Source organism: Homarus americanus, unplaced genomic scaffold (genome assembly GCF_018991925.1).
Source record: "Homarus americanus isolate GMGI-L3 unplaced genomic scaffold, GMGI_Hamer_2.0 scaffold19318, whole genome shotgun sequence".
NCBI lineage: Eukaryota > Metazoa > Arthropoda > Malacostraca > Decapoda > Nephropidae > Homarus > Homarus americanus.
The window spans coordinates 4330540-4354953 of NW_024732238.1; the positions used below are offsets into that span (position 1 = coordinate 4330540).

At 41.5% G+C, this 24414-nt stretch overlaps 3 protein-coding genes across 3 annotated transcripts in view; 2 read left to right on the forward strand and 1 right to left on the reverse strand.

The window, feature by feature from the left end:
- LOC121868215 overlaps window positions 1-15844 on the forward strand; it is a 102719-nt gene extending 86875 nt beyond the window's left edge. Inside the window, exons 3-5 of the mRNA XM_042368527.1 lie at window positions 6592-6769; window positions 7145-7281; window positions 15377-15844. Coding sequence (XP_042224461.1) covers window positions 6592-6769; window positions 7145-7281; window positions 15377-15457 — 396 coding nt within the window. The 3' untranslated portion in view covers window positions 15458-15844. The remainder of the gene's footprint in view (window positions 1-6591; window positions 6770-7144; window positions 7282-15376) is intronic.
- LOC121868334 lies at window positions 8538-13338 on the reverse strand. Its single transcript, XM_042368825.1, has 6 exons — window positions 12354-13338; window positions 11151-11484; window positions 10839-10961; window positions 10484-10568; window positions 9819-9898; window positions 8538-9540 (listed from the first exon to the last, which is right to left on the reverse strand). The coding sequence occupies exons 1-6, from the start codon at window positions 12838-12840 to the stop codon at window positions 9273-9275; spliced, it is 1377 nt and encodes a 458-aa protein (XP_042224759.1). The 5' UTR covers window positions 12841-13338; the 3' UTR covers window positions 8538-9272.
- Window positions 15845-17649: 1805 nt separating the features above from the next.
- On the forward strand, window positions 17650-18039 carry LOC121868217 (U1 small nuclear ribonucleoprotein C-2-like). The gene has a single exon (XM_042368528.1). The coding sequence runs from the start codon at window positions 17650-17652 to the stop codon at window positions 18037-18039; it is 390 nt and encodes a 129-aa protein (XP_042224462.1).
- The last annotated feature ends 6375 nt before the right edge of the window (window positions 18040-24414 follow it).

The window sequence follows — 24414 nt, forward strand, 5'->3', positions numbered from 1 at the left end:
AGAGGTGGATCTCACGTAGGGGAAATTTGGAATGGAGTTTCTGGTTTAGTTTTGGTAAGTGATATTTTCTGGGTTTTTCCTTTTTTTTTGTAGACTTGTCATGAGGTGCATTGATTTTTAAAAATAGTTACAAATTAAGAATATTATATTTGATACCTAACAGTTTTTATGTAAGATACATAATAGTATTTGATGACATGAGTAATGATAACATGATTGCTATGAATTTTATGTATGACAGACATCAGATCCATTATTTGGTGCAATTTGTGGATAAAAAATAGTTAGAGCACTATGGAGGCTGATGTGTTGTTTAACTTCTACTATGGAATTATTGACGACAAACAGTGTTGTATGATTTTTGGTTAAGTTAGTCATTATGTTTTTAAAATATAATAAACAGGACTACAGTACAGTTCATTTCCATTATTATTTATCTCGTGAAGTGTTAACTAATTGTTTTAATATATTTACAAAGACAGTACTGTACTACAGTACTTTGATAAGAGTTCTTAATATAATACACAGTACTTTCAGTTCTCAATATAATATACTGTACAGTACTTTCAGTTCCACTTTGTGATTGTTATGTATCTCATAATTTTAGAATATATGTCTCTCAACAGGAGATAATTATGAAGATTATATTTGACTTCTCAGCATTATCATGTACTAATGCTCTTGTTCAAAATTGATTTATTATTTATTCCCACAAATTTACAGTCTGATTTGGTGTGGCAGTGTCCACTGTCTATAAAGTTCTTGGCTTCCATGATGCCTGATGTTGAGGTGGGTGGCTGGGAGAAAATTTAAGCTGAATGATGGCAAAACCGAGATTATCATCATCCAAGGAATATACGTAAGAGGGGAGACGGCACCGATGATTTTGGCTCGTTAAACTTTGGGGAAGTGCAACTAAGTCCTGTTGATTCTGTTCATAATCTTGGAGTGCACTTTGACTCAGAACTGAATTTTAAAGATCATATTAATTCACTAGTTAAGTGTTGCAACTTTCATATATGAAATCTATATGCTGTGAAACAGTTTTTGGATAGACTGTCTTGTGACACTATTACATTCACTTATTTTGTCTCAGGTTGACTATTGTAACTCTTCATGGGTCTGCCTTCCTAGTTATCTGTTGAAAACATTTCAAACAGTGTTGAACAAGGCTGCCAGGCTTATTTTTGCCTTCACACCGAGGACACCCACTACCCCATTCTTGATCGAATAACATTGGCTTCCAATTAAAGCTGGGATAGAGTTCAAACTCTGTCTAATGATTTTTAAAACACTTAAGTTTGGCGAGTAAGTGTTTGGCGAACCTACTAATTCCTCTAACTACACATTCTGAAATGATTTTGCATTGTATTGATGTTCCTTCATGCCTTGAGGAGCCTAGAGCAGTACGGGAATGTTCTTTTGCTGCCCGATCCTTTTCCTATACAGCACCCAGATTGTACAGTCGGTTGTCTGCATACATGAAGCGGCTGACTTTTGTGGAAGCCTTTAAAGAAACAACTATTTTTGAAAGCTTATGACCCTGAACAGGGTACAGTGATGGAGAGTTATAAGGTCTAGGGAGTATTAAAACTTAAGGGTATATGAATGATAGAAGTCGAACTGTCACGTTTTGTAGTGTTTCGAGCTCTAGTGAATTCTTTAGAAAACTGGCGCTTTTGAGAAACAAAAGACCAGCTATTATTATTATTAATATTATTATTATTATTATTGTTAGACAGGTTCTTTTAGATGTTTGGAGAATGAAACTCCTGGGGAAATTTTGGTCATAAAAATTCCCTTTTGAGTTTTTTAGTACATACTGTACTAGGATTATGCCCCTTAGGCTTACAATAAAAATATATTTAAAGTCATGATAACCATAAAGGCTTGGTGCTGTGTGCAAGGATCTACTCCATTATAACTTTATATATTACAAAAGTTGAATCCTCAGTCACAACAGAAAACACTTCAGTACTTTTTCATGTCTTTTCAACTGGTCGTCCATCATCAAGCTGCCTTATGGCTCTTGAGATTATGCTAGACTTCCTATTTCTGTAAAGGCATTTCTGCTGGTCTCAGGAAAGGCTTGATATGCATTTTCCGTCATAATAACCAGACAACAGTACCGCCACAAGCGCACCCAAACAATGGCACGAAAAACCTAAACGTCATGTGGTCCACTATACTCTAAGGGTTAATGCACTGCATATCTTCCAACATAATAAATGGTCTGCTAAGCCATAGTTTTTAATTAAACTGTTCTCTCGGGGAAGCCTTTACTTTATATGTTGTGGGGTGGTTGAAATCAAGAGTAACACAGATTCTACCCTCATTTATGGTCATTTGTTCCATCTTACTGCCTTGCCATGCATAAAAGTTTGATTGTGAAAACTTAGAGTCATGCATGTAGCATATCATTCGTTACGTGAGTTTAAATGCATACCATGGTAGGTTTCCATTTTTGTTAGAAATAAACATTGATCCATCAAACATTGAAATTTTCACTGCTATATTTTTGACATTATCATCATCCTTTAAAATGGTCACTTTACACTGAAGACCACCACCATCATTATCATCACCATCCTTTACTATGGGTACTTAACAAGTTTACATTATTATCATTCCCATACTTTTGCAATGTGTAAATTGAAGACAGCACTGTCATAATTGTGATCATGATTTTATTATGCTTGCTTTACAGTAAAGACAGCACTACCGAACTTTTACTATGTTTACTTAACACTATAAAGAAAGTCATTCTACATGGCAGTGAATAGGTAAGGAGTGATTTTTTGTTAGTATTTTTTACATACTGTACTGTTTATTTTGGAATTTTCATTAAGATATTTGTTTTGGTGTAAAGTCTGCAAATCTAGTGGTGCGGGGGGAACATGGAATTTACTGAAGTGACAATTAGGAAGCAGAAATGCATCATCATTATAACCCTTGCCACGTTTGAGCTACGAAAATTTGCTTATATGAACTTTCTATTCTTACACCTCTTATTACATGAAAGCTATTATCGTTTATATGAATACTGCTTGACCCCTTATCCCTTGTGTTTTGGGCAACGTAAGACCTGTCGGACCCCCTATGATGTCATATTTCGCCTCCCCCCCCCCAAAAAAAAAAAAAAAATTAAATCCCCAGTTTAAAACTGGGGAGAGGGAGCGAGCGCCATTGTCTGTACCACTGTCCTTACCGCTGGCCGCCTCAACAAACTCGACATCATCTGGATCTGTTTCCATCCCATCACTGTCTTTGTCACCCAATACTATATGAAAGCCATTAAATCAAGCAACTGTTGATGAATAGCATTACTGTTGAGGGTGTGGAGGAGCAAGGCAGGGCACGAGACATCAAAGGACATGCATCCATCATGATAACTGATGGGTAACTTGACCACTAGACTTGAGACAAAGATTACATGTGAGTTGAGTTGCCAAGTAAATGAATATCCTATAGAAAATACAGTAATATCTCAGTTAGCTGGAATCCCTCAAACCCGGGACTCTCCGATAGCCGGAATTGAAATTTTCTCGGAAAATTGTTCCCAAAGCCGGAATTTTCAGGAAAATTCCGGCTTTGGGAACGATTTTCTGAGGGGCACATTTTCCGGAAAATCCAGAAAACATTTTTCCGATACCAGGAAAAATCCGGGAATGGGGGATTTTTTTTCCGGGTTTGAGAGATGAAAATCAGGCGCGTTTTCTGGAAATTCCGAGAAAATTTTCCGTTACCTGAAAAATTCCAGGGATGAGGGATATTTTTGGGGGTCCGAGAGATGATGTAATGGGCAATTTCTGAAACTTTCGGAAACATTTTTCCGTTACCCGGAAAATTCCAGGGTTGAGGGATTTTTTCCCGGAAGTGCTCTGCACCAATTGTTCTGGCAATGCGGAGATATCATTGTACTTCATCCTGCTTGGACATTCAAACTATGCCATGAAAATTAAGGATGTAGAGGAACGTCACCTGGGCTTTAAGAGTTAAATTACAGTAGTTAGGTACTAATTTACTGTATATTAGTTTGGTAAGTTTTTTGTTGTTAACCACTTTCCTATATTTTAGGTATAATGTTGAGGTTCTCTTGTACAGTACAATACTGTAGTTAGTGACTAAATTACAGTACTGTAGTTTGGTACTAATTTACTGTCGTTAGGTAGATTTTTTTGTTAGTGAACCTATTTCTTTTTTTTAGGTATGATACAGTATTGGGGATTTCTTGTCATTGAGGAGCCAAACCCTATTTTTTCCATATACTATACTGTACTGTACTGTACTGTTATTTGAAATACGAAAATTCAGCTAGTGATTGGTTTTTAAGGAACCTTACCCATTATTTTATGAAGAATAAAAATAACATTGTCTTGTGCAAGATCAATGACTATAACTTTACCCAGTGGGAAGCAATACACGTTTATTTTCAGCTGGGTGTAAATTTCAGATATTAAATTTGATGTCAGGTATTACAAAACTTATCTAAGCAGTCCAGTAACCATTTCTCATTGTTAGAATTAAGTGATATTTTTATACAGTGGAAAGATACTTCAAGGAAAATTTCAACTTGAGAAATAGTGATTTTTTTAATTTAATTACTTACTAATCAAACCTTTTCATAATGACATGTTCCTCTGCATGCTTGTGAATAAAGAGTATATGTTCATTCAGTGTCCTGAATTTTCTTGTGTACCTGTATAATGTGAGATCTTGAAGAATTTGAATGCTTGTGCAGTGTATAATGACTTGAACATTTCATTTATATCAAACATGTCATTTTTCTAAGAGTCCATAGAAAATTATCTGTCCATGTCATCTATCCATACAAATCAAGTCCAATTTCTATTTATATTCAAAATGGGCAAAGTTGATTTTTTCCCATATTTAATTTTGAATACTTCACATATAATGATCAAGCATCTCATTTAATGTTTCAGCTCGTAAATTACAGTACAGTATTCATACTAGATTCATTTGCAAACTTATCAAAGGTTACTTAGAAATTGTTGCACTGTTCTTTCTTTAAGCTGTGCATCAAAGAGAGAATGAATTACAGTATTCTGGGATTTGGGAATTGGTATGTGCACTAATTGTCCTTTGGGATGACACTTTAATTAGTTGAAGTAGTGAGTCTCTAACAATTTCTTTCCGAGGGAGGTGACGAAGTCAGAATGATACTTTAGAGCTTCTTGAAGTGTTTTTGCAACCTTATCTTTTTGAGTCTGGTATCCAAGAGAGTTGTTGAAGTGCTTTGGCCTTGTTGAGGAGTTGCCATTAATACTTTCATCTTGAGCAAGGTATCAGATGTGATGGAATATAGTACAGTACTGTACATATTCTTCATGGCTTCTTAGTGAGCTTATGCAATATTTCCTTCTTAAGTGATGTGTTAATTGAAGAACTTAGGGCTTCTTCACTTTTTGCATCGTGGTAAAATTTAATAAAGTACAGTACAATATTGAAAGCTTTTAGGTGTAACAGAGCTCTGGGTGTGTCAGTTCAAGTAGAACAGCTTAACATCTTCTGTACTACGAGTTGGTCTGGATAATGTGAATTCAATTGTATGTGTACATCATCGTGTCACATCACATGAATGGTTGTTTTGGTATTGATTTGATCTCTGAGTTGATTGCATATGCTACTAACTTAAAAGATGTCCTGTACTAAGGCTGAGTGTTTTTAAAGAGGCAAGTTTTCACCACAGTTTGCATTATCATTACTTCAGTTCAGCTCATCTTCATTTATACATAACTTTTAGTCTTCATACTGTATTATGGATCATGCAGCTAGCAGGTAAATAAATCATGTGATAAATTTGTGATTGTTATTAACCTTTATCCCTATTTTCGAATCTTATGGATGAGATGTCATGTGCTCTGCATTTGAGCCCCCTCCTTTTTCCATCCATATCTTGAGTCAAATATTTCATCTGATACAAATTTTAAACCCTTGGCTGCCAGGTCATGAGGAATATTGCCATGAGTGGATCCATCTATCTGATAATTTTGTATGCTTGGTTTCTCGAAAAAAGAAAAGTGACCAAGGAAATAACATATACAATACTGTACATGCATGTATTTTGGGTCCCTGTAATCCCAAGGTGAAATCAATAGGGGAACCTTCCAGTTTACATAGTTTGGGGCTTTTGCAGCACAGTACAAATCAGTTTAGGTTGATGGTATTTGTCTACCTGTAAACCCCAAATAAAGATAATTATTCCTAGAGAGGCCAGCATGAAAAATAAATGATTATTATCTGAACATTTATTTACTAATTATAAAACATCAGTTAAGAAAATTTGGTTAAGCTACATTCACACTGGTAAAACAAAACTACATTGAAGCAAATATTTTCCAAGGGGTTTATATCCTGCAGGCTTTTGTACTACAGTATATGTGGTTGTAGGCATGCCTCACTGGTGGTGTGTTGTGGGGGCTGCAGTCCCTGAAATCACTGTAAATTCAGTTTCAAATACCCTGTTCAGAAATAAACTACAAAGTGCAAAAAATTTTGTATACAGTACAAGTCCATGAGGTAAAAGAGATGGATATAAATTTGTGAATTGGCTTCCTAACACATTTCTAGGTAAGGCCATCACTGACAACAATGTCACTCTGGTGCAGCTCAAGGTGGCCATCACCTTTAGTGGCAGACAGCAGGAGAGACATCATCAGGGATTGGCTTCTATTGGTGTGTCTCAATGACCTCGATGCCCACACCAACCTCACCAGCCACAGGACCATCCTTATGGGTTGGGGCACAGGTGAGTTCGTGACAATGATGATTTCATGATTGTGGGATGTTTTGTCTAGAATGAATTAGGCTTCGGCAATTTACCCCAGAACTTTCCCTTCTTTAAGTGTTGTGTTGTGATATGGGGCTTCTAATTAAAATAGTTGAATTTGAATTATCACTATTGTTAAGCTAACAGTATCCTACAAATGCACTTACTGTAACTGGTTAATGTAAGGTATGACATAGAGGTGGCGGCTCAAATGGTACTGTTGAAATTGCACTGGAACTCAATGTTATCTATAGATACATACATTGTCAAGGCAAATATTATGTTCAAATTTTTTAGAATCTGGTGGTGTTATCATACGAGGCTTCTTTATAAAAGTGTTGAATGGTGTTACAGGGGAGGGGATGATCGCTGTGGTGAGGACAATAAATGGGAGTGCATGCTCACAGCGTTATGAGGGGCGCAATGTGGGCATCAGTGTTTCCTCCCTCTGTGCTGCCCCTGTCAGTGCCACCCAGCAGGACTTTTGCAAGGTGAGTGTTCAGCAATGTTACAAACTTAAAAGGGAGTCTTTTATCTGTAATTTTTCTTAGTGAATATAGGAATTAGAAATTTTACTAAGATAACAAGTATACATTAAGGTACGAAGTTAAGGTACAGTAGCTTCTACATTATGTGCCGATAGTGACATAAAAATAAGTGTTGAACATTGTTGGCATCTTGTATATTGTTACGTAAGCTATAACAGATCCAAAGAATGCAGTAGAAACTCCCTTCCTTTCTGTGCTGCCTCATATACACAGTATGAGAAGGGATGGAGAAATGGATAAGGAAGAATAGGGATAGAAAGGAGTAGAGAAATAATGAGCTAGATTACTCGGACCAGATTCTCAAAGATAAGTGAGACTTCTCTAAACTGGTAATTAAGAAATCGTTGTGTTAATTCTAGTTAGTCTTGAGAACAACTTCAACATTAAATATACCTTAATTGAGTCAGCCAGATATGTTACCTTGTCTCTAGGTAGGAGATTACTTCACTCACAAACCCCTGATATACTAGCTGGGAGTTGCATTTCTGGTCACGACCATCACAAAGCCTGGTGCTATTTTTGGCTGTCACCCGACATACTGTACCTGTATATACTTTTCAGTTGTAACTCTATACACTGGTACTCGGGTGGTGTAACTCACTCTCAGTCAAGTGAAAGTTATTATGATGGTTATTTAGCTCTGTTTTAATATTTTTAAGTTAGTGTAAGTTAAGATTTGTTGTTGTTAAGAGTGACTTGCATCCTCAGCTTACCTTTGCTGGATCACAAATACTGTTGGCTTAGACAGCACCTGTTAGTAGATGATCTTTCACTTCCCCACCGGGCAAGTGTTCTACATGTCAAGGCCCTCACCATACATGACACTGCAAAGGGCCCGTCTGACACAATGCCTCCAACCTCTTTTTGGTGTCTGCTGAAAGTGTCCACGCTTCTCACCCAAACACCAGTCCTTGCCATATAAAACATATAAACATAAACAAACACAAATTAATTACACATACAAAGATACATACATATACACACACATGCAGAGGCATACAAACACACACAAAAATGCTCATATGTACACACATAAACAGACATTCACACAAGAACAATAATTTGGGTATGAAACTCAAGAAATGTCAAGTTATACGTAATATATTTACTTTTAGTATAACAACAACTTATGTAAGGATATATATATATATATATATATATATATATATATATATATATATATATATATATATATATATATATATATATATATATATATATAATTTTTTTTTTTTTCTTGTAACCAAAATAAAGGAAGGAATTATTACCACACATCCTACTAGTATCTGTAAAAGTTTATCACTAATATACGTTTTGTGTTTGTGTGTCTGGTAGACAAGTCAGAACATTTAACTCCAGAACTATAGATAATGTAATACATATCACTTAGCACCACTAATGACACTGTTACATGGTCGTGGATACTCTATATACAGTACTCGTTTAAGCTGTCACAATTATTTTTAGTATTTCTTAGGTACTTTAATTCTAGACAATGTTAGGTACAATATGTTTCCCATTTTACTTCATGATTAATTTCCTTGTGGATGTTGTTGGAACTGCTTATTTAAGTCTTTATATAATATTACCATTGGTCGGTATAAAGTATTGCCTTAGATTGTTTGTGAAAAATTCCTTATTGAAGCTGTATAGGAACTTTACGTCCTTGTTTTTACATAAATGTCTATCATTCAGTACAATATATCTTTCATTTATTTTTACTGAATGATTGAAGTTGTCAAGACTTTTCTAAACTATTAAAAAAAATAAAAATCGCCTATCTTCCAACAGTTCACAATACCCAGCTTCTAACACCCTGAGTCTTGGACATAAAGGACGACGTCTCGGTGAACAAATCTAATGACAACACTTGTCCAAGCTCTCCCTGTGTTAAGTTTAGAATTTCCCTGTTATTCCCTGAATCCTCACAAGACCTAAAAATCCCTAGGAGGTTCTGTCCACAGTTCCCACCAGATGATGGGCACGTCTCTCAACCAAGCCTTACGGGTGTAGATATTCCTTTTCTCCCTGTTGACGGGGTCCCCTATCTCCCTCCATGGGGTGTTGTCCCTGCGGTACTGCCCGTCAGGCTCTAGGTCACTATCAAAGTAGTTGGAAGAGTCGTACTCACTCTCGTAAGACACCTTGTCATACATAAACGGCTTGTTCTTCCCACCTGGATTGGGTCTGATTGGTGCATAGCTGAAGAAAGAGTGAAGAGTTAACAAAAGTTGAAGTATTTCCAACACTAATGTTGCAAACATTTTTGTGTAATGTGAAAATTACACATTGTTGATAATTCATTTGTAACAAGTTGAGTGTTTATACGTGCAAGAATATAAGTGTACACATGACGGGATATACTGTATATATACAGTATAAGAGTATAATGTATACATGATGCGGTACATACATAAAAGTGAATACATGTGATAGGTATGCATACATAAGATTCAGTACACATGATGGGGCATACGTACATGACTCCCCTGACGGTGTACACCAGCCTCCTCTTCTGGGCGAATGTAATGATGTTCCTGCGGTCAACTGTGTGGTTCCCCTGTACAGTACCAGGGTGTGATTAATAATGTGCCTATACCCTCTATACATACATACATATATATTGTACATTGTACTTTAAATAGTAACACCAAAAGATTAAAATTAAATTAGATTAATACAATTATGCAAGACATTTGTTTTAGAGTTTAATGTAATGTGCTTAGAATCTAGTCCAAACTATCAAAATTTACTCTTAAACAAATGAAATCAATTGTTTGAATAATATAATGAAAATGGTCAAATTCACTTAGTATAAAGTAATCCATATATAATTTTTATTTTCCAAGTTTCTTAATTCCTTGAGTACAATGACAACCTTTGAATATGATCTCATGGTCAACATGTCTATAGTAGTTGATTACTTATTCATTATCATCATCTACCTGGTCAAGTTTCAGTGATGTGGGAAACTGATTCAATAATACAGGGTGTGATATCTTTTTTTTTCCCCTCCATGGAGCATACTACTTGACCACCTCCACTGCTAATACCAGCCACTAGCCCATCCACTACTACCACTGCTACTACTACTATTACTTTAATCCTTAGTCAGTCCATCACCACCACCACCTATCGCACTCACCTTGCCGTAACCTTTCCGGAGCAGAAGCCACCAACCAGCCCTCCACACGATGATCACTACCACCACCACCACTAGCATCGGTAACCTGTCAATAAACACAAAACTGCAGTAATACAAACAAATAAATAACTCACAAACCAACAAACAGAATACTAAACAAACATAATAATTAAAAAAACAAATTTTTAATCGGAAACTAAAAAAAAAAGGAAATGTGTTAATGAAATCAAAGTCTTAACAAACACACAATATAAATAAATAAAACATGTGTCTAATCAAGCAACACAAAGTAAACAAATAATGTAAACATACTAACAAACACACCATACCCATGTGCTTGATCTACCATACTTACGCCCATGTCAGCATCTTGTTCCCGATCTGTTTGTCCGACTCCGTGTCACGTGTCATGGCCCACACAGCTGCCACGGTGAACAGGGTAGCGAAGGCCAGCATCCCGTAGATAAACAGACCCCACCTGTGAGTGATAGTGATTGACAGTGTGTGACAGTGACATAAAAAGGTACAATAGCAGTGATAGTGAATGACAGTGACATAAACAGGTACAATTTCTATGAGTGAAAGTAGGAAGTATCCGGGCATTAGACATAGAGAAGAAGAGGTATAATAAGAGGAGACATATAAGCCAGAATGGGAAGAGTCTTACAGGTATTTAATGCTCTCCAGCCATAAAACAGCTCGGCGGTAGATGGTGGCCTCGCCTCCCGGTGGCCCCTCCTCACTGCCAAAGAAGGACGTGTTGCTCTTAGAGGCGCATGACTCGCAGGAGCACCGGGAGTCAGTGGTGCTGCTGTCAGAGGAGCGGTGGCGTCGACGGCGATAGTGACGGAGGGTCCGCACCAGTTCGTACCCGTCTTCAGAGTCCTGTGACATGTGAGATGCGTAAGTCGAGGCGCTATCTGATGACTCTGAATCGCTGTCGTCGTCATCTTCGTGGTACTCAGCCGTTTGGATCGTTTGCATGGTGTACCGTGAAGACTCTGGAAGGGGAAAAGATGAAACATCGTATCATTGAAATAACATGACCTCTTTGTTGACAACACACACACACACGGTCTTCATTTCCACTCGTATACAACAAATAGCAATTAAGACTTACTTTTAGGATCACCTGAGGATTAGACACCCCACTTTATTTCACCTAAAGATCCTGACCCTGACTGTTGCGTTAGGTTAGGTTAGAGTAAGTTAACTTCAGGGTGGATAATCGTCTGGTGAAATAAGCCGGGGTGTCTAATCTTAAGGTGTTCCACATTTTATACCTACAACTCCTCCTCCCCCTTAAATACAAACCCCCTGAAAACCTCTCCTCCCCGTATATACAACCCCCTCACCCCCTTAATTTCAACTCCTCCTCCCCCTTAAATACAAACCCCCTGAAAACCTCTCCTCCCCGTATATACAACCCCCTCACCCCCTTAATTTCAACTCCTCCTCCCCCTTAAATACAAACCCCCTGAAAACCTCTCCTCCCCGTATATACAACCCCCTCACCCCTTAATTACAACTCCTCCTCCCCTTAAATACAAACCCCTGAAACCTCTCCTCCCCGTATATACAACCCCCTCAACCCCTTAGTTACAACTCCTCCCCTTAAATACAACCCCCTTTGAAATACAATCCCTCTTCTCCCTTAAGTACAACCCCTCACCCCTTAAATTCAACCCATCCTCCCTCTTAAATACAACCCCCCCTTAAATTCAATCTCTCCTCTCCCTTAAGTACATCCCCTCCTCTCCCTTAAATTCAACCCCCCCCTCTCCCTTAAATACAACAAAGCCACCAGAGACTTATTTCCAGTAGGGTCCTTATAATTCCTCGAGATTCCCTAAAAGTTACACAACCTCACCAAAACAACAGGGAAGAACCTTGTGGTGGGCGGGTGTGTGTGTGTGTCTCCTGGCGGGGTCACCCTCACTCGCCACCCTGCTCACCACCACCTGGTCTTCATCATCACTCCTGCCTGTCTGTACCTGTTGCCCCTCTTCACCAGTTAAGATACCGTGTTTTTTATCGTCCTCTTGGGGTGTTTTGTGGAGTCCTTGTTCACTCGTATCTACACCGGGACTCTGACTGTCCTCTTCACCATCATGAGGACTCTTGTTATCGTCTCTGTTCCGACTTTCTTCTCTTATCTCTCCTTCAGCTCCATCAGATTCCTTCTTTTTTCCTTCGCCTCTGTGGTCTTCTATACCCAGCACTACAAATTCATCCTGGGCCTCCGTTCTGACTTTATCTTTGTCATTACTATCAGAGCTGGGCGTCGTGGGTGATCCCAGGTTCAGGGGCACAGAAAATTTTTCGATATTGATGGCGTCGTATTCCATGTCGTCCATCGTGGGCTGTGGCGTCAGGGTTTGGGGAAAAGATAAACAAACGTGAAAGGGATTATCACCCGACGGGACACCAAGACGTAAATATATCAGATACTTCAACGTAAGTATCGTCTTGTGGTTCCAGCTTTCTTTGGAGGGGCATTATCTATTCACACGTCATAAAGATTAGTTCAATTTAGCCCAGTCCCGTAACTTGTGATACATCACTTGCAAATCGCGTTTGACACATTTCATTCCCCCAGTTAACGTTACATACACATCACATCAGATCCTAAGATATGTATACCGGGAGATTACTGACTGGAAAGATAGATCAGGTGTGTGACGCAGTAGGCTGATGAAGAGGGTAGGGTGGAGACTGATGATGGTGGAGCCGTGGAGGCAGATGGTGGACGGACACTGTCATGGGGCGAGGGTGAGAAACACTTGACTTTTATCGTGCGAGGTGGCTTCCCGTCCTTACCCCGGATGTGGTCTGGCACTCTGCATTCACCATCACTCTACCAACCTCTTGTAAACAGTTTGTGTGTTAAAAATCTGGGAAATTCCCGACCATGATAAAGTATACAGTTGTGTACAAAAATGACTCTATACACCATTCTTTTGTTTACTTGGTGTTAAGACAGAGTAGTTTGTTACCCTAATGTATGATATAGCTCCCCCCCCCTCCCTCTGAGACCGGGCCTAGCTGGTGTGTGTGGGTAGGTGGTATAAAACTATCTTGCCGTTATTTCCATCTTGTCAGGAAGAAATTATTAAATTAACAAGGTAACTACTGGCCGGTAGTTTAAGACAACACCAGTAATTAACTAGTTAGTCAACAACTTTATTGACTACGTTACTACCACTATAGCCGTGACATCTTGAACTTCTACCATAAACTGTTTCGTTCCTTCCCTTATCACATATGTATTTACATTATTAGCAACACACTTTGGATAATTAGTAATATCAGAATTATATAAAATAAATACAAGATTAAAAAGAAAATTAAATAAATGATCGATGATTTTAATTTTAATATTCTTCTTGAACCTAAATCGTGTTGCTAACTTACTACTATTACAGTGAGTACTACTACTACTACTTTTTATATAGTGGCCTCCATCCTACTACTACTAGTAGTACTACGACCACTACAACAACAACTACTGCTACTACTAATAATAACAATAAGGCGGGTAGTATTATGCATTTGTTAACAGTAGAAGCCTGTAATTGGCCTGGGTGTGTATTGTAACGAATTATGGTACAACCTAAATTATTATATTAATAATCTTTCTATATAAAACTTAAATCTTAGTGATAAACCGTACATGTCAACAAAGATGTGATAGTCATAAGAATAATGAAAATTTAGTTGGTTAACGACACCGTAGCGACCATAGTCAATTATTACGACAGTTTGCTCTGCTCGAGTAGCCGAGTCACACATTACTGTACTTTCCATATAAAACATCGTATTCCTTTCAGATTACTAAAATAGATTGTTATAAAACACTCTAAAATTAATAACTATTTAGTTTACATACTGGTAATGAAATCTAGTTTAAGTTTAATGTGATTTAAGAAGGAATTTTTGTTGTAATTATCGTACAGCATGACAGGTGAAGACGGCTGGAGTCATTCGAGTTGTCGACCTGTCGCTGTTAGAGATATCATCGGATCACCTGAAGATTAGCCCCCCTAGCCTATTTCACCTGATTACTCTACGTGGAGTATCTGAATGAAATATTATACGTGGCGTCCCGTAGCGTAGCCGTTAAGTTGAAATAAGCTTGGTGGAGGTAATATTCAGGCGATACAAATAAGCTAAGATCGAGCTAATAGTAGTTATAGTATGGGAATTACCGTACGAGAAAATAACATCCACTAATAGCAGAACAGTTTCACAGAAGCATATATTAACTCACCAACAGACAGCAATAATGTAGATAATCTTTCAAAGTAATATTTTCCAATAACTTTACTTATTGCACAATCCAAAATTTTCGTATCCTTGAGTTTCAGTTTATTCGGACTCACTTTTACTGGTCCGTACTGACTCAATGTAAATCTCTTTTCGTACAAGAGGTTTTTCACAGTAACTATATCTATCTATCTATCTATCTATCTATCTATCTATTATATTCATCGTGTAAGCCAAACGATGGCAGACTCGTATTTGTTGGATAAATGACCAACAACTCTCTTGACGTTAATATTCGTTCTTGCTTTGTGGTAATAATAGCTGTACTATCCATGGTCAGCTTGAGTTGCTTCCCAGTTAAGTATCCATCTATACTCGTGTAACCGTCTATCTATGTATATATATTATTCAACTATGTATTAATAATGTTTTGTTTTCAGTCATTTTGATTTTAGTTTAACCTTTTATCATCATTTATCTCCGGCTTCACATGAATTTGGCTGTTATTGTGGCAAGATGTATTTTTACTTTAGAATTTGTTTAATTATAGTTTAAGTTATCTCGTTGTAGAAAGATTTTATGATAGCAGTTTTCTCTTGTGTTTATATTTATTTTTTTGGGTTGCAGTGTCTGAAATGGTGGAACTGTGTAGCAGACTTGGGCCAACGGAAGTGTAGTACAGTACTGTGCAGTTTGAGGACGTCATAAAGGTGGACGTTCATTTCACGAGTGGTGTAGCAGCTTGAGTGGGAAACAAATGTGTAGATGAGACATGGAGTTTTGTTTTACATAAAACAAATAATACATTTGTTTGACAAATAATGGATTATCTTTACATAATTCTTTTATTGATTTACCATCATTGTTCTTCATGAGGTTTAGTAAACTATACAAGTCAGAGTTATAAGAACACGAAACCTAACAAAGCAGCATAAACTTTGCTTATATTGTTGATTTGTTGATCATTTAAGACGAAGTCATTCTACTCGACATCAGTTGAAAAGAAAATAATTTAGTTTATATTTCATAGTACTGTACTGTATACTATCTGTGAGTGTTGACACTTATTTCTGAAAATTTGTCTTGGCTTTTTTTTATCAGGTTACTGAGCATCAGTTAGCCCCCATGTGGGTGCCACCTGTCACACTTGAAGCCATTGGTATGTATAATATGCCTTTTTTTGGAGAGGGAGGATTTAAAAGAGAAATCAGGACCAAGAAAGAATAGATCATGTTAGTAATAATAGTGTAGTTGGATCCTTGCTCATGATAGATACTTGTGGTATATTTTGTATAGAAAAATATTATTGACTTCTTGTTAATTTTATTACTGTGCAACCGTAGCTGTCATGTACAGGTTACAAATATATTTATTTTAATTGTGATGTAGCGGCTTTACTCATTGTAGGGGATATTTTTGAACAGGCTCACTCAACTTTGGCTCATGGGTGAAAAAAAAGTAAAGTTGATAACTTACAATAGTTAGGGCTTATAAGTATGAGCTTGTCTCTGAAATGAAAGCTGACCTGAAGTGGGCTGTTGTAACTGTATTTTGGTCTGTTCAACCTTATAGAGAAGCAATGAACTTCTGTACTGTATTTATAATGATGGTCTTATTCAGTACACCCATTATTTATTGGTGTGAAGTACGAATGAACTTCACATTCAGCTTGAAATTCAATATTATCACTTTGGGTCAACTTTTACAACATTTACAGTATATAGTACCAAGTATATGAATCTTATCCCTCAAATAGAATCTTGCTGATGATACTAGTTGATTTGAATACTTATAAAATCTAGTAATGTGAAAGACAACTGACTCTGAATCATAGGTCCATGATTCGATTGCGGGGTAATTAGTGGTCGTAATGATGCTTGGAAGATTTTAATTACACCTTACCCGATGGTGCCCCAGCCCAGCATTACCCCCAGCAAACCACGCCTGCGCCTCCTTCACCAGTCTGCCCACCGTTGCTACTTGCAGCACCACCTCGTCCACAACATTTCTTGGTGCCGTCTTTTCATCCTCAGGTACCCACTGCTCTTGGTCCTGCTCCTGATGATCCTGCACCTGGCCCTGTAGACCCAGACATCCCACCCAGCGCCCCCGAGGACTTCGCATCTGCCGCGAGAGAAGCATCACGTTCCTCGCTTATTCCTCCCACCGCTCACCCTTCTCATATGTACAACCCTCCCACTCCCAATGCTTTTCCTGCTGATTCTCCCACAGATTATGAGCCATTCGACGGAGTTGTCACTCAGCGGCCGAGTGGTTCGCACCCCTTCCTGCCATGCCTCGCACGTGGGATGCCATTATGCTTACAACAAGCATCCTGCAGCGCCCGGAGGGGAGGGGGAGTATTGTATTGGTTAACTTTCCCTACAGGTGCTTGGCCTACTCGAGCCACCCTCCCTCACTGGCAGCTGTCCTCACCATCAGCCAATCAGCAGCGCCGCTCACACCACGGCCTGCATCCTTGAGTAGGGAGGATTGGATAAATACCCCCCTGCCTCGCCGTAAAGGTCATTCTACTCCGCCTTCTCCACCTGACAACACCAACTCTCTTGAAGCTCCTCAACCACACAACTCTCCACCAACCTACAGCATTGTATATACAATATACGTTGGGTTAAGACAATTTTGAGTTTCCTTTCTCACCTCCATTCTGAGTGCAAGATTTCCTTTAAGTTGCATGTGTATGTGGACCTAAAAGAGAAAATAGACTAAAGTGCACCCCAAATACAGGCTCCAGTGCTCTTGAACATGCTGATTACGAATTTATAGTCCACAATTCGATTGCGGGGTAATTATTGGTTGTAATGACGACTGGAATATTTTAATTAAAGGGGCCCCATGGGATTACCAGGGGGCCATAGAGGAGTACAAGAGGGCTTACCATGCTTCCATGGGACTACCGGGATGCCCCCTGGGGCCCTGCCAGGCCCCCAGTGGACTACCAGAAGGCCCCTCAGGGGCCCCATGGTATTACCAGGACAGGCCAAAGGCCCCAGGGGGCCCCAGAGGCCCTAGCAAAGCCAGGGGTCAGAGGTCATCCCAGGAGTGTGGGTGCTCCCATGGAACCTCCTAGGGGCGTTGGCGACCCCAGGAGCCCTTCCAGGGGCGGTAGTGCCCCCAGGGGCTCTCCCAGCGATGGTGGCGCACCCAGGGGCTTTGTCAAGAGCGGCAGCGTCCCAGCGGTCCTCCCAGGGGTAACAGCACCCGTAGAGGCCCTCCCTGGGGCAACGGCGCCCCAGAGGCTTCATCCTGATGTCATATATATTGCATGAGTCCAGCAATCCCTTACTTAACTGTGATTGGTGGACTAAAATGTAAATCCACCAAATTACAGCCAATAGGAGAACAGAGCAATCAGTCAGCACAACACCCCAACTTATGTTTTCCTGTTGGAAATAAAATCTACTTTTCATTGTTCAGGTTGTGATGACACTAGAAATATGATTAAAGGTATATTTATTTATCGTTATATCTCTCAGATATATAAATAGTGCAAACACAACTGCTAACAAAGACCTTCCAGGGGCGATGTCGCTGCCAGGGATTCTCTCAAGGGCGGTGACGCTTCCAGGGGCCCTCCCAAAAGCGATATATACGACAAAAAGCAATATGTACGACACCACTATCCAATGTATTGGGGCACTGCCTCCCATAGGAGGACCTATTGTGAGCCACAGGCCTTGGCAGGATCCCTGGGAGCAGTGGCGCCCCATAAAGAGGCCTGGGAGAGCCACCGCCTCTGGAAGGGCCCCTGAAGGCGCCACCGCCGCTGGCAGGGCCTCTGGGAGCACCACCGTCACTAGGAACGTACCTAGAGGCGCCTCTGTCCCAGGGAAGGCCCCAGGGATCAAGGCTGTCCCTGTGAGGGTCCCTAGGGTCGCTAGCGCCCCTAGGGTAGCTAGCGCCCATAGCAGGGCCCATGGGGGCGCCGCCGTCCCTGTGAATGTCCCTAGGAGCGTTGCCATCCCTGCGAGGGTCCCTTGGAGCGTTGCCATCCCTGAGAAGGCCTCTAGGATTGCGGTTGTCCCTAAGAGCGCCCCTGGTGGAACCAGCGCCCCTGACAGGTCCCCTGGGGGCACCGCCGACCCTGAGAGGGCCCTCGGGACGCCTCCGTGCCTTGCATGGCCAAGTGACCCTCACAGGGATAGCGGCGATCCCAGTGACCCTTACAGGGACGTGGGCGACTTGAGGGGTGTTCCCAGGGACGGCGGCGCCCCCAGGGGCCATACCACAGAGTTGGCGCATTCAGTGGCCCTTCCACAAGCAGCATCGCCCTAAGAACTTCATAGTTTTGTCTTACATTTTGCATTCATCCAGTAATCCCTTACTTAACTGTGATTGGTGGAGCAAGATATGACGTCATCAAATTACAGCCAATAGGAGAACAGAGCAACCAGTCAGCACAACACCCCAACTTATGCTTTGCTGTTGGATATTTATTTTCGTTTCACTATTTTAAACTCTGGGAGATATGACGTTAAATAAATAGACACTGCCCATAGCATTTTCAGTATTTTCGCAACCTGAACAATGAAAAGGAGAATAAATATCCAACAGCAAAACATAAGTTGGGGTGTTGTGCTGACTGATTCCTCTGTTTTCCTATTGGCTGTAATTTGACCCTTCCAGAGGCGGTGTCTCACCCAGGGTCCCTTTATGGGGCGCCTCTGCCCCAAATGACCCTGCCAAGGGCTGCAGCGCCCCTATGGGCCCTCCTAGGGCCCTCAGCGCTGGTATGGGCCCTCCTATTCATAGTGGGTGCCTTTCCAGGGGCGTCAGGGTCTCCACCAGGGGCGACGGCGCCCCCAGGGGCCCTTCCACAAGCAGCATCGCCCTAAGAACTTCATAGTTTTGTCTTACATTTTGCATTCGTCCAGTAATCCCTTACTTAACTGTGATTGGTGGAGCAAGATGTAACGTCATCAAATTACAGCCAATAGGAGAACAGAGCAACCAGTCAGCACAACACCCCAACTTATGCTTTGCTGTTGGATATTTATTTTCGTTTCACTATTTTAAACTCTGGGAGATATGACGTTAAATAAATAGACACTGCCCATAGCATTTTCAGTATTTTCGCAACCTGAACAATGAAAAGGAGAATAAATATCCAACAGCAAAACATAAGTTGGGGTGTTGTGCTGACTGATTCCTCTGTTTTCCTATTGGCTGTAATTTGACCCTTCCAGAGGCGGTGTATCACCCAGGGTCCCTTTATGGGGCGCCTCTGCCCAAAATGACCCTGAAAAGGGCTGCAGCGCCCTTATGGGCCCTCATAGGCCCCTCAGCGCTGATATGGGCCCTCCTAGTCATAGTTGGTGCCTTTCCAGGGGCGTCAGGGTCTCCACCAGGGGCGACGGTGCCCCCAGGGGCCCTTCCACAAGCAGCATCGCCCTAAGAACTTCATAGTTTTGTCTAACATTTTGCATTCGTCCAGTAATCCCTTACTTAACTGTGATTGGTGGAGCAAGATATAACGTCATCAAATTACAGCCAATAGGAGAACAGAGCAACCAGTCAGCACAACACCCCAACTTATGCTTTGCTGTTGGATATTTATTTTCGTTTCACTATTTTAAACTCTGGGAGATATGACGTTAAATAAATAGACACTGCCCATAGCATTTTCAGTATTTTCGCAACCTGAACAATGAAAAGGAGAATAAATATCCAACAGCAAAACATAAGTTGGGGTGTTGTGCTGACTGATTCCTCTGTTTTCCTATTGGCTGTAATTTGACCCTTCCAGAGGCGGTGTCTCACCCAGGGTCCCTTTATGGGGCGCCTCTGCCCCAAATGACCCTGCCAAGGGCTGCAGCGCCCCTATGGGCCCTCCTAGGGCCCTCAGAGCTGGTATGGGCCCTCCTAGTCATAGTGGGTGCCTTTCCAGGGGCGTCAGGGTCTCCACCAGGGGCGACGGCGCCCCCAGGGGCCCTTCCACAAGCAGCATCGCCCTAAGAACTTCATATTTTTGTCTTACATTTTGCATTCGTCCAGTAATCCCTTACTTAACTGTGATTGGTGGAGCAAGATGTAACGTCATCAAATTACAGCCAATAGGAAAACAGAGCAACCAGTCAGCACAACACCCCAACTTATGCTTTGCTGTTGGATATTTATTTTCGTTTCACTATTTTAAACTCTGGGAGATATGACGTTAAATAAATAGACACTGCCCATAGCATTTTCAGTATTTTCGCAACCTGAACAATGAAATGGAGAATAAATATCCAACAGCAAAACATAAGTTGCGGTGTTGTGCTGACTGATTCCTCTGTTTTCCTATTGGCTGTAATTTGACCCTTCCAGAGGCGGTGTCTCACCCAGGGTCCCTTTATGGGGCGCCTCTGCCCCAAATGACCCTGCCAAGGGCTGCAGCGCCCCTATGGGCCCTCCTAGGGCCCTCAGCGCTGGTATGGGCCCTCCTATTCATAGTGGGTGCCTTTCCAGGGGCGTCAGGGTCTCCACCAGGGGTGACGGCGCCCCCAGGGGCCCTTCCACAAGCAGCATCGCTCTAAGAACTTCATAGTTTTGTCTTACATTTTGCATTCATCCAGTAATCCCTTACTTAACTGTGATTGGTGGAGCAAGATATGACGTCATCAAATTACAGCCAATAGGAGAACAGAGCAACCAGTCAGCACAACACCCCAACTTATGCTTTGCTGTTGGATATTTATTTTCGTTTCACTATTTTAAACTCTGGGAGATATGACGTTAAATAAATAGACACTGCCCATAGCATTTTCAGTATTTTCGCAACCTGAACAATGAAAAGGAGAATAAATATCCAACAGCAAAACATAAGTTGGGATGTTGTGCTGACTGATTCCTCTGTTTTCCTATTGGCTGTAATTTGACCCTTCCAGAGGCGGTGTCTCACCCAGGGTCCCTTAATGGGGCGCCTCTGCCCCAAATGACCCTGCCAAGGACTGCAGCGCCCCTATGGGCCCTCCTAGGGCCCTCAGCGCTGGTATGGGCCCTCCTATTCATAGTGGGTGCCTTTCCAGGGGCGTCAGGGTCTCCACCTGGGGCGACGGCGCCCCCAGGGGCCCTTCCACAAGCAGCATCGCCCTAAGAACTTCATAGTTTTGTCTTACATTTTGCATTCATCCAGTAATCCCTTGCTTAACTGTGATTGGTGGAGCAAGATGTAACGTCATCAAATTACAGCCAATAGGAGAACAGAGCAACCAGTCAGCACAACACCCCAACTTATGTTTTGCTGTTGGATATTTATTTTCGTTTCACTATTTTAAACTCTGGGAGATATGACGTTAAATAAATAGACACTGCCCATAGCATTTTCAGTATTTTCGCAACCTGAACAATGAAAAGGAGAATAAATATCCAACAGCAAAACATAAGTTGGGGTGTTGTGCTGACTGAGTCCTCTGTTTTCCTATTGGCTGTAATTTGACCCTTCCAGAGGCGGTGTCTCACCCAGGGTCCCTTTATGGGGCGCCTCTGCCCCAAATGACCCTGCCAAGGGCTGCAGCGCTCCTATGGGCCCTCCTAGGGCCCTCAGCGCTGGTATGGGCCCTCCTATTCATAGTGGGTGCCTTTCCAGGGGCGTCAGGGTCTCCACCAGGGGCGACGGCGCCCCCAGGGGCCCTTCCACAAGCAGCATCGCCCTAAGAACTTCATAGTTTTGTCTTACATTTTGCATTCATCCAGTAATCCCTTACTTAACTGTGATTGGTGGAGCAAGATATAACGTCATCAAATTACAGCCAATTGGAGAACAGAGCAACCAGTCAGCACAACACCCCAACTTATGTTTTGCTGTTGGATATTTATTTTCGTTTCACTATTTTAAACTCTGGGAGATATGACGTTAAATAAATAGACACTGCCTATAGCATTTTCAGTATTTTCAAGTAACCTGAACAATGAAAAGGAGAATAAATATCCAACAGCAAAAACATAAGTTGGGGGTGTTGTGCTTACCGATTCTGTTTTCCTATTGGCTGTAATTTCACATCCTCGCAGAGGCGTGTGTCTCACCCAGGGTCCCTTTTTATGGGGCGCCTGTGCCCCAAATGACCCTGCCAAGGGCTGCAGCGCCCCTACGGGCCCTCCTAGGGCCCTCAGCGCTGGTATGGGCCCTCCTTGTCATAGTGGGTGCCTTTCCAGGGGCGTCAGGTTCTGTGCCAGGGGCGACGGCGCCCCCAGGGGCCCTACCACAAGCAGCATCGCCCTAAGAACTTCATAGTTTTGTCTCACATTTTGCATTCGTCCAGTAATCCCTTACTTAACTGTGATTGGTGGAGCAAGATGTAACGTCATCAAATTACAGCCAATAGGAGAACAGAGCAACTAGTCAGCACAACACCCCAACTTATGCTTTGCTGTTGGATATTTATTTTCGTTTCACTATTTTAAACTCTGGGAGATATGACGTTAAATAAATAGACACTGCCCATAGCATTTTCAGTATTTTCGCAACCTGAACAATGAAAAGGAGAATAAATATCCAACAGCAAAACATAAGTTGGGGTGTTGTGCTGACTGATTCCTCTGTTTTCCTATTGGCTGTAATTTGATCCTTCCAGAGGCGGTGTCTCACCCAGGGTCCCTTTATGGGGCGCCTCTGCCCCAAATGACCCTGCCAAGGGCTGCAGCGCCCCTATGGGCCCTCCTAGGGCCCTCAGCGCTGGTATGGGCCCTCCTATTCATAGTGGGTGCCTTTCCAGGGGCGTCAGGGTCTCCACCAGGGGCGACGGCGCCCCCAGTGGCCCTTCCACAAGCAGCATCGCCCTAAGAACTTCATAGTTTTGTCTTTACATTTTGCATTCATCCAGTAATCCTTACTTAACTGTGATTGGTGGAGTAAGACAGGTTGTCACTTCACAGGCCATTAGAGAATATCGTCCAACTTATGCTTTGCTGTTGATATTTTATTTCGCTTTCACTATTTTAAACTCTGGGAGATATGACGCAAATAAATAGACACTGCCCATAGCATTTTCAGTATTTTCAGGCAACCTGAACAATGAAAAAGGAGAATAAATATCCAACAGCAAAACATAAGTTGGGGTGTTGCTGACTGAGTCTCTGTTTTCTCCTATTGGCTGTAATTTGACCTTCCAGAGGCGGTAGCCCAACCCAGGGTCCGTCTATGGGGCGCCTCTGCTCCCAAGGAACCTGCCAGGGGCTGCAGCGCCCCTATGGGCCCTCCTACGGCCGGCGCCGCTGGTATGGGCCCTCCTAGTGGCAGTGGGTGCCTTTCCAGGGGCGGCAGGGTCTCTGCCAGGGGCGACGGTGCCCCCAGGGGCCCTTCCACAAGCAGCATCGCCCCAAGAACTTCATAGTTTTGTTGTACATTTTGCTTTCGTCCAGTAAACCCTTACTTAAACGTGATTGGTGGAGTAAGATGTGACGTCATCAAACTACAGCCAATAGGAGAACATAGCAATCAGTCAGCACAACACCCCAACTTATGCTTTGCTGTTGGATATTTATTCTCGTTTCACTATTTAAACTCTGGGAGATATGATGTTAAATAAAAATACACACTGCCCCATAGCATTTTCAGTATTATCGCAACCTGAACAATGAAAAGGAGAATAAATATCCAACAGCAAAACATAAGTTGGGGTGTTGTGCTGACTGATTCCTCTGTTTTCCTTTTTTCTGTAATTTGA

Coding starts and splice junctions, on each gene's coding strand:
- LOC121868217 (XM_042368528.1), top strand. CDS start 17,650: ATGCTTCCATGGGACTACCGGGATGCCCCCTGGGGCCCTGCCAGGCCC.
- LOC121868334 (XM_042368825.1), bottom strand. CDS start 12,840: ATGGACGACATGGAATACGACGCCATCAATATCGAAAAATTTTCTGTG. Junction 10,569..10,838: donor AACAAGATGCTGACATGGGC/GTAAGTATGGTA, acceptor GTTTATTGACAG/GTTACCGATGCTAGTGGTGG. Junction 9,899..10,483: donor TCCGGAAAGGTTACGGCAAG/GTGAGTGCGATA, acceptor GGTACTGTACAG/GGGAACCACACAGTTGACCG.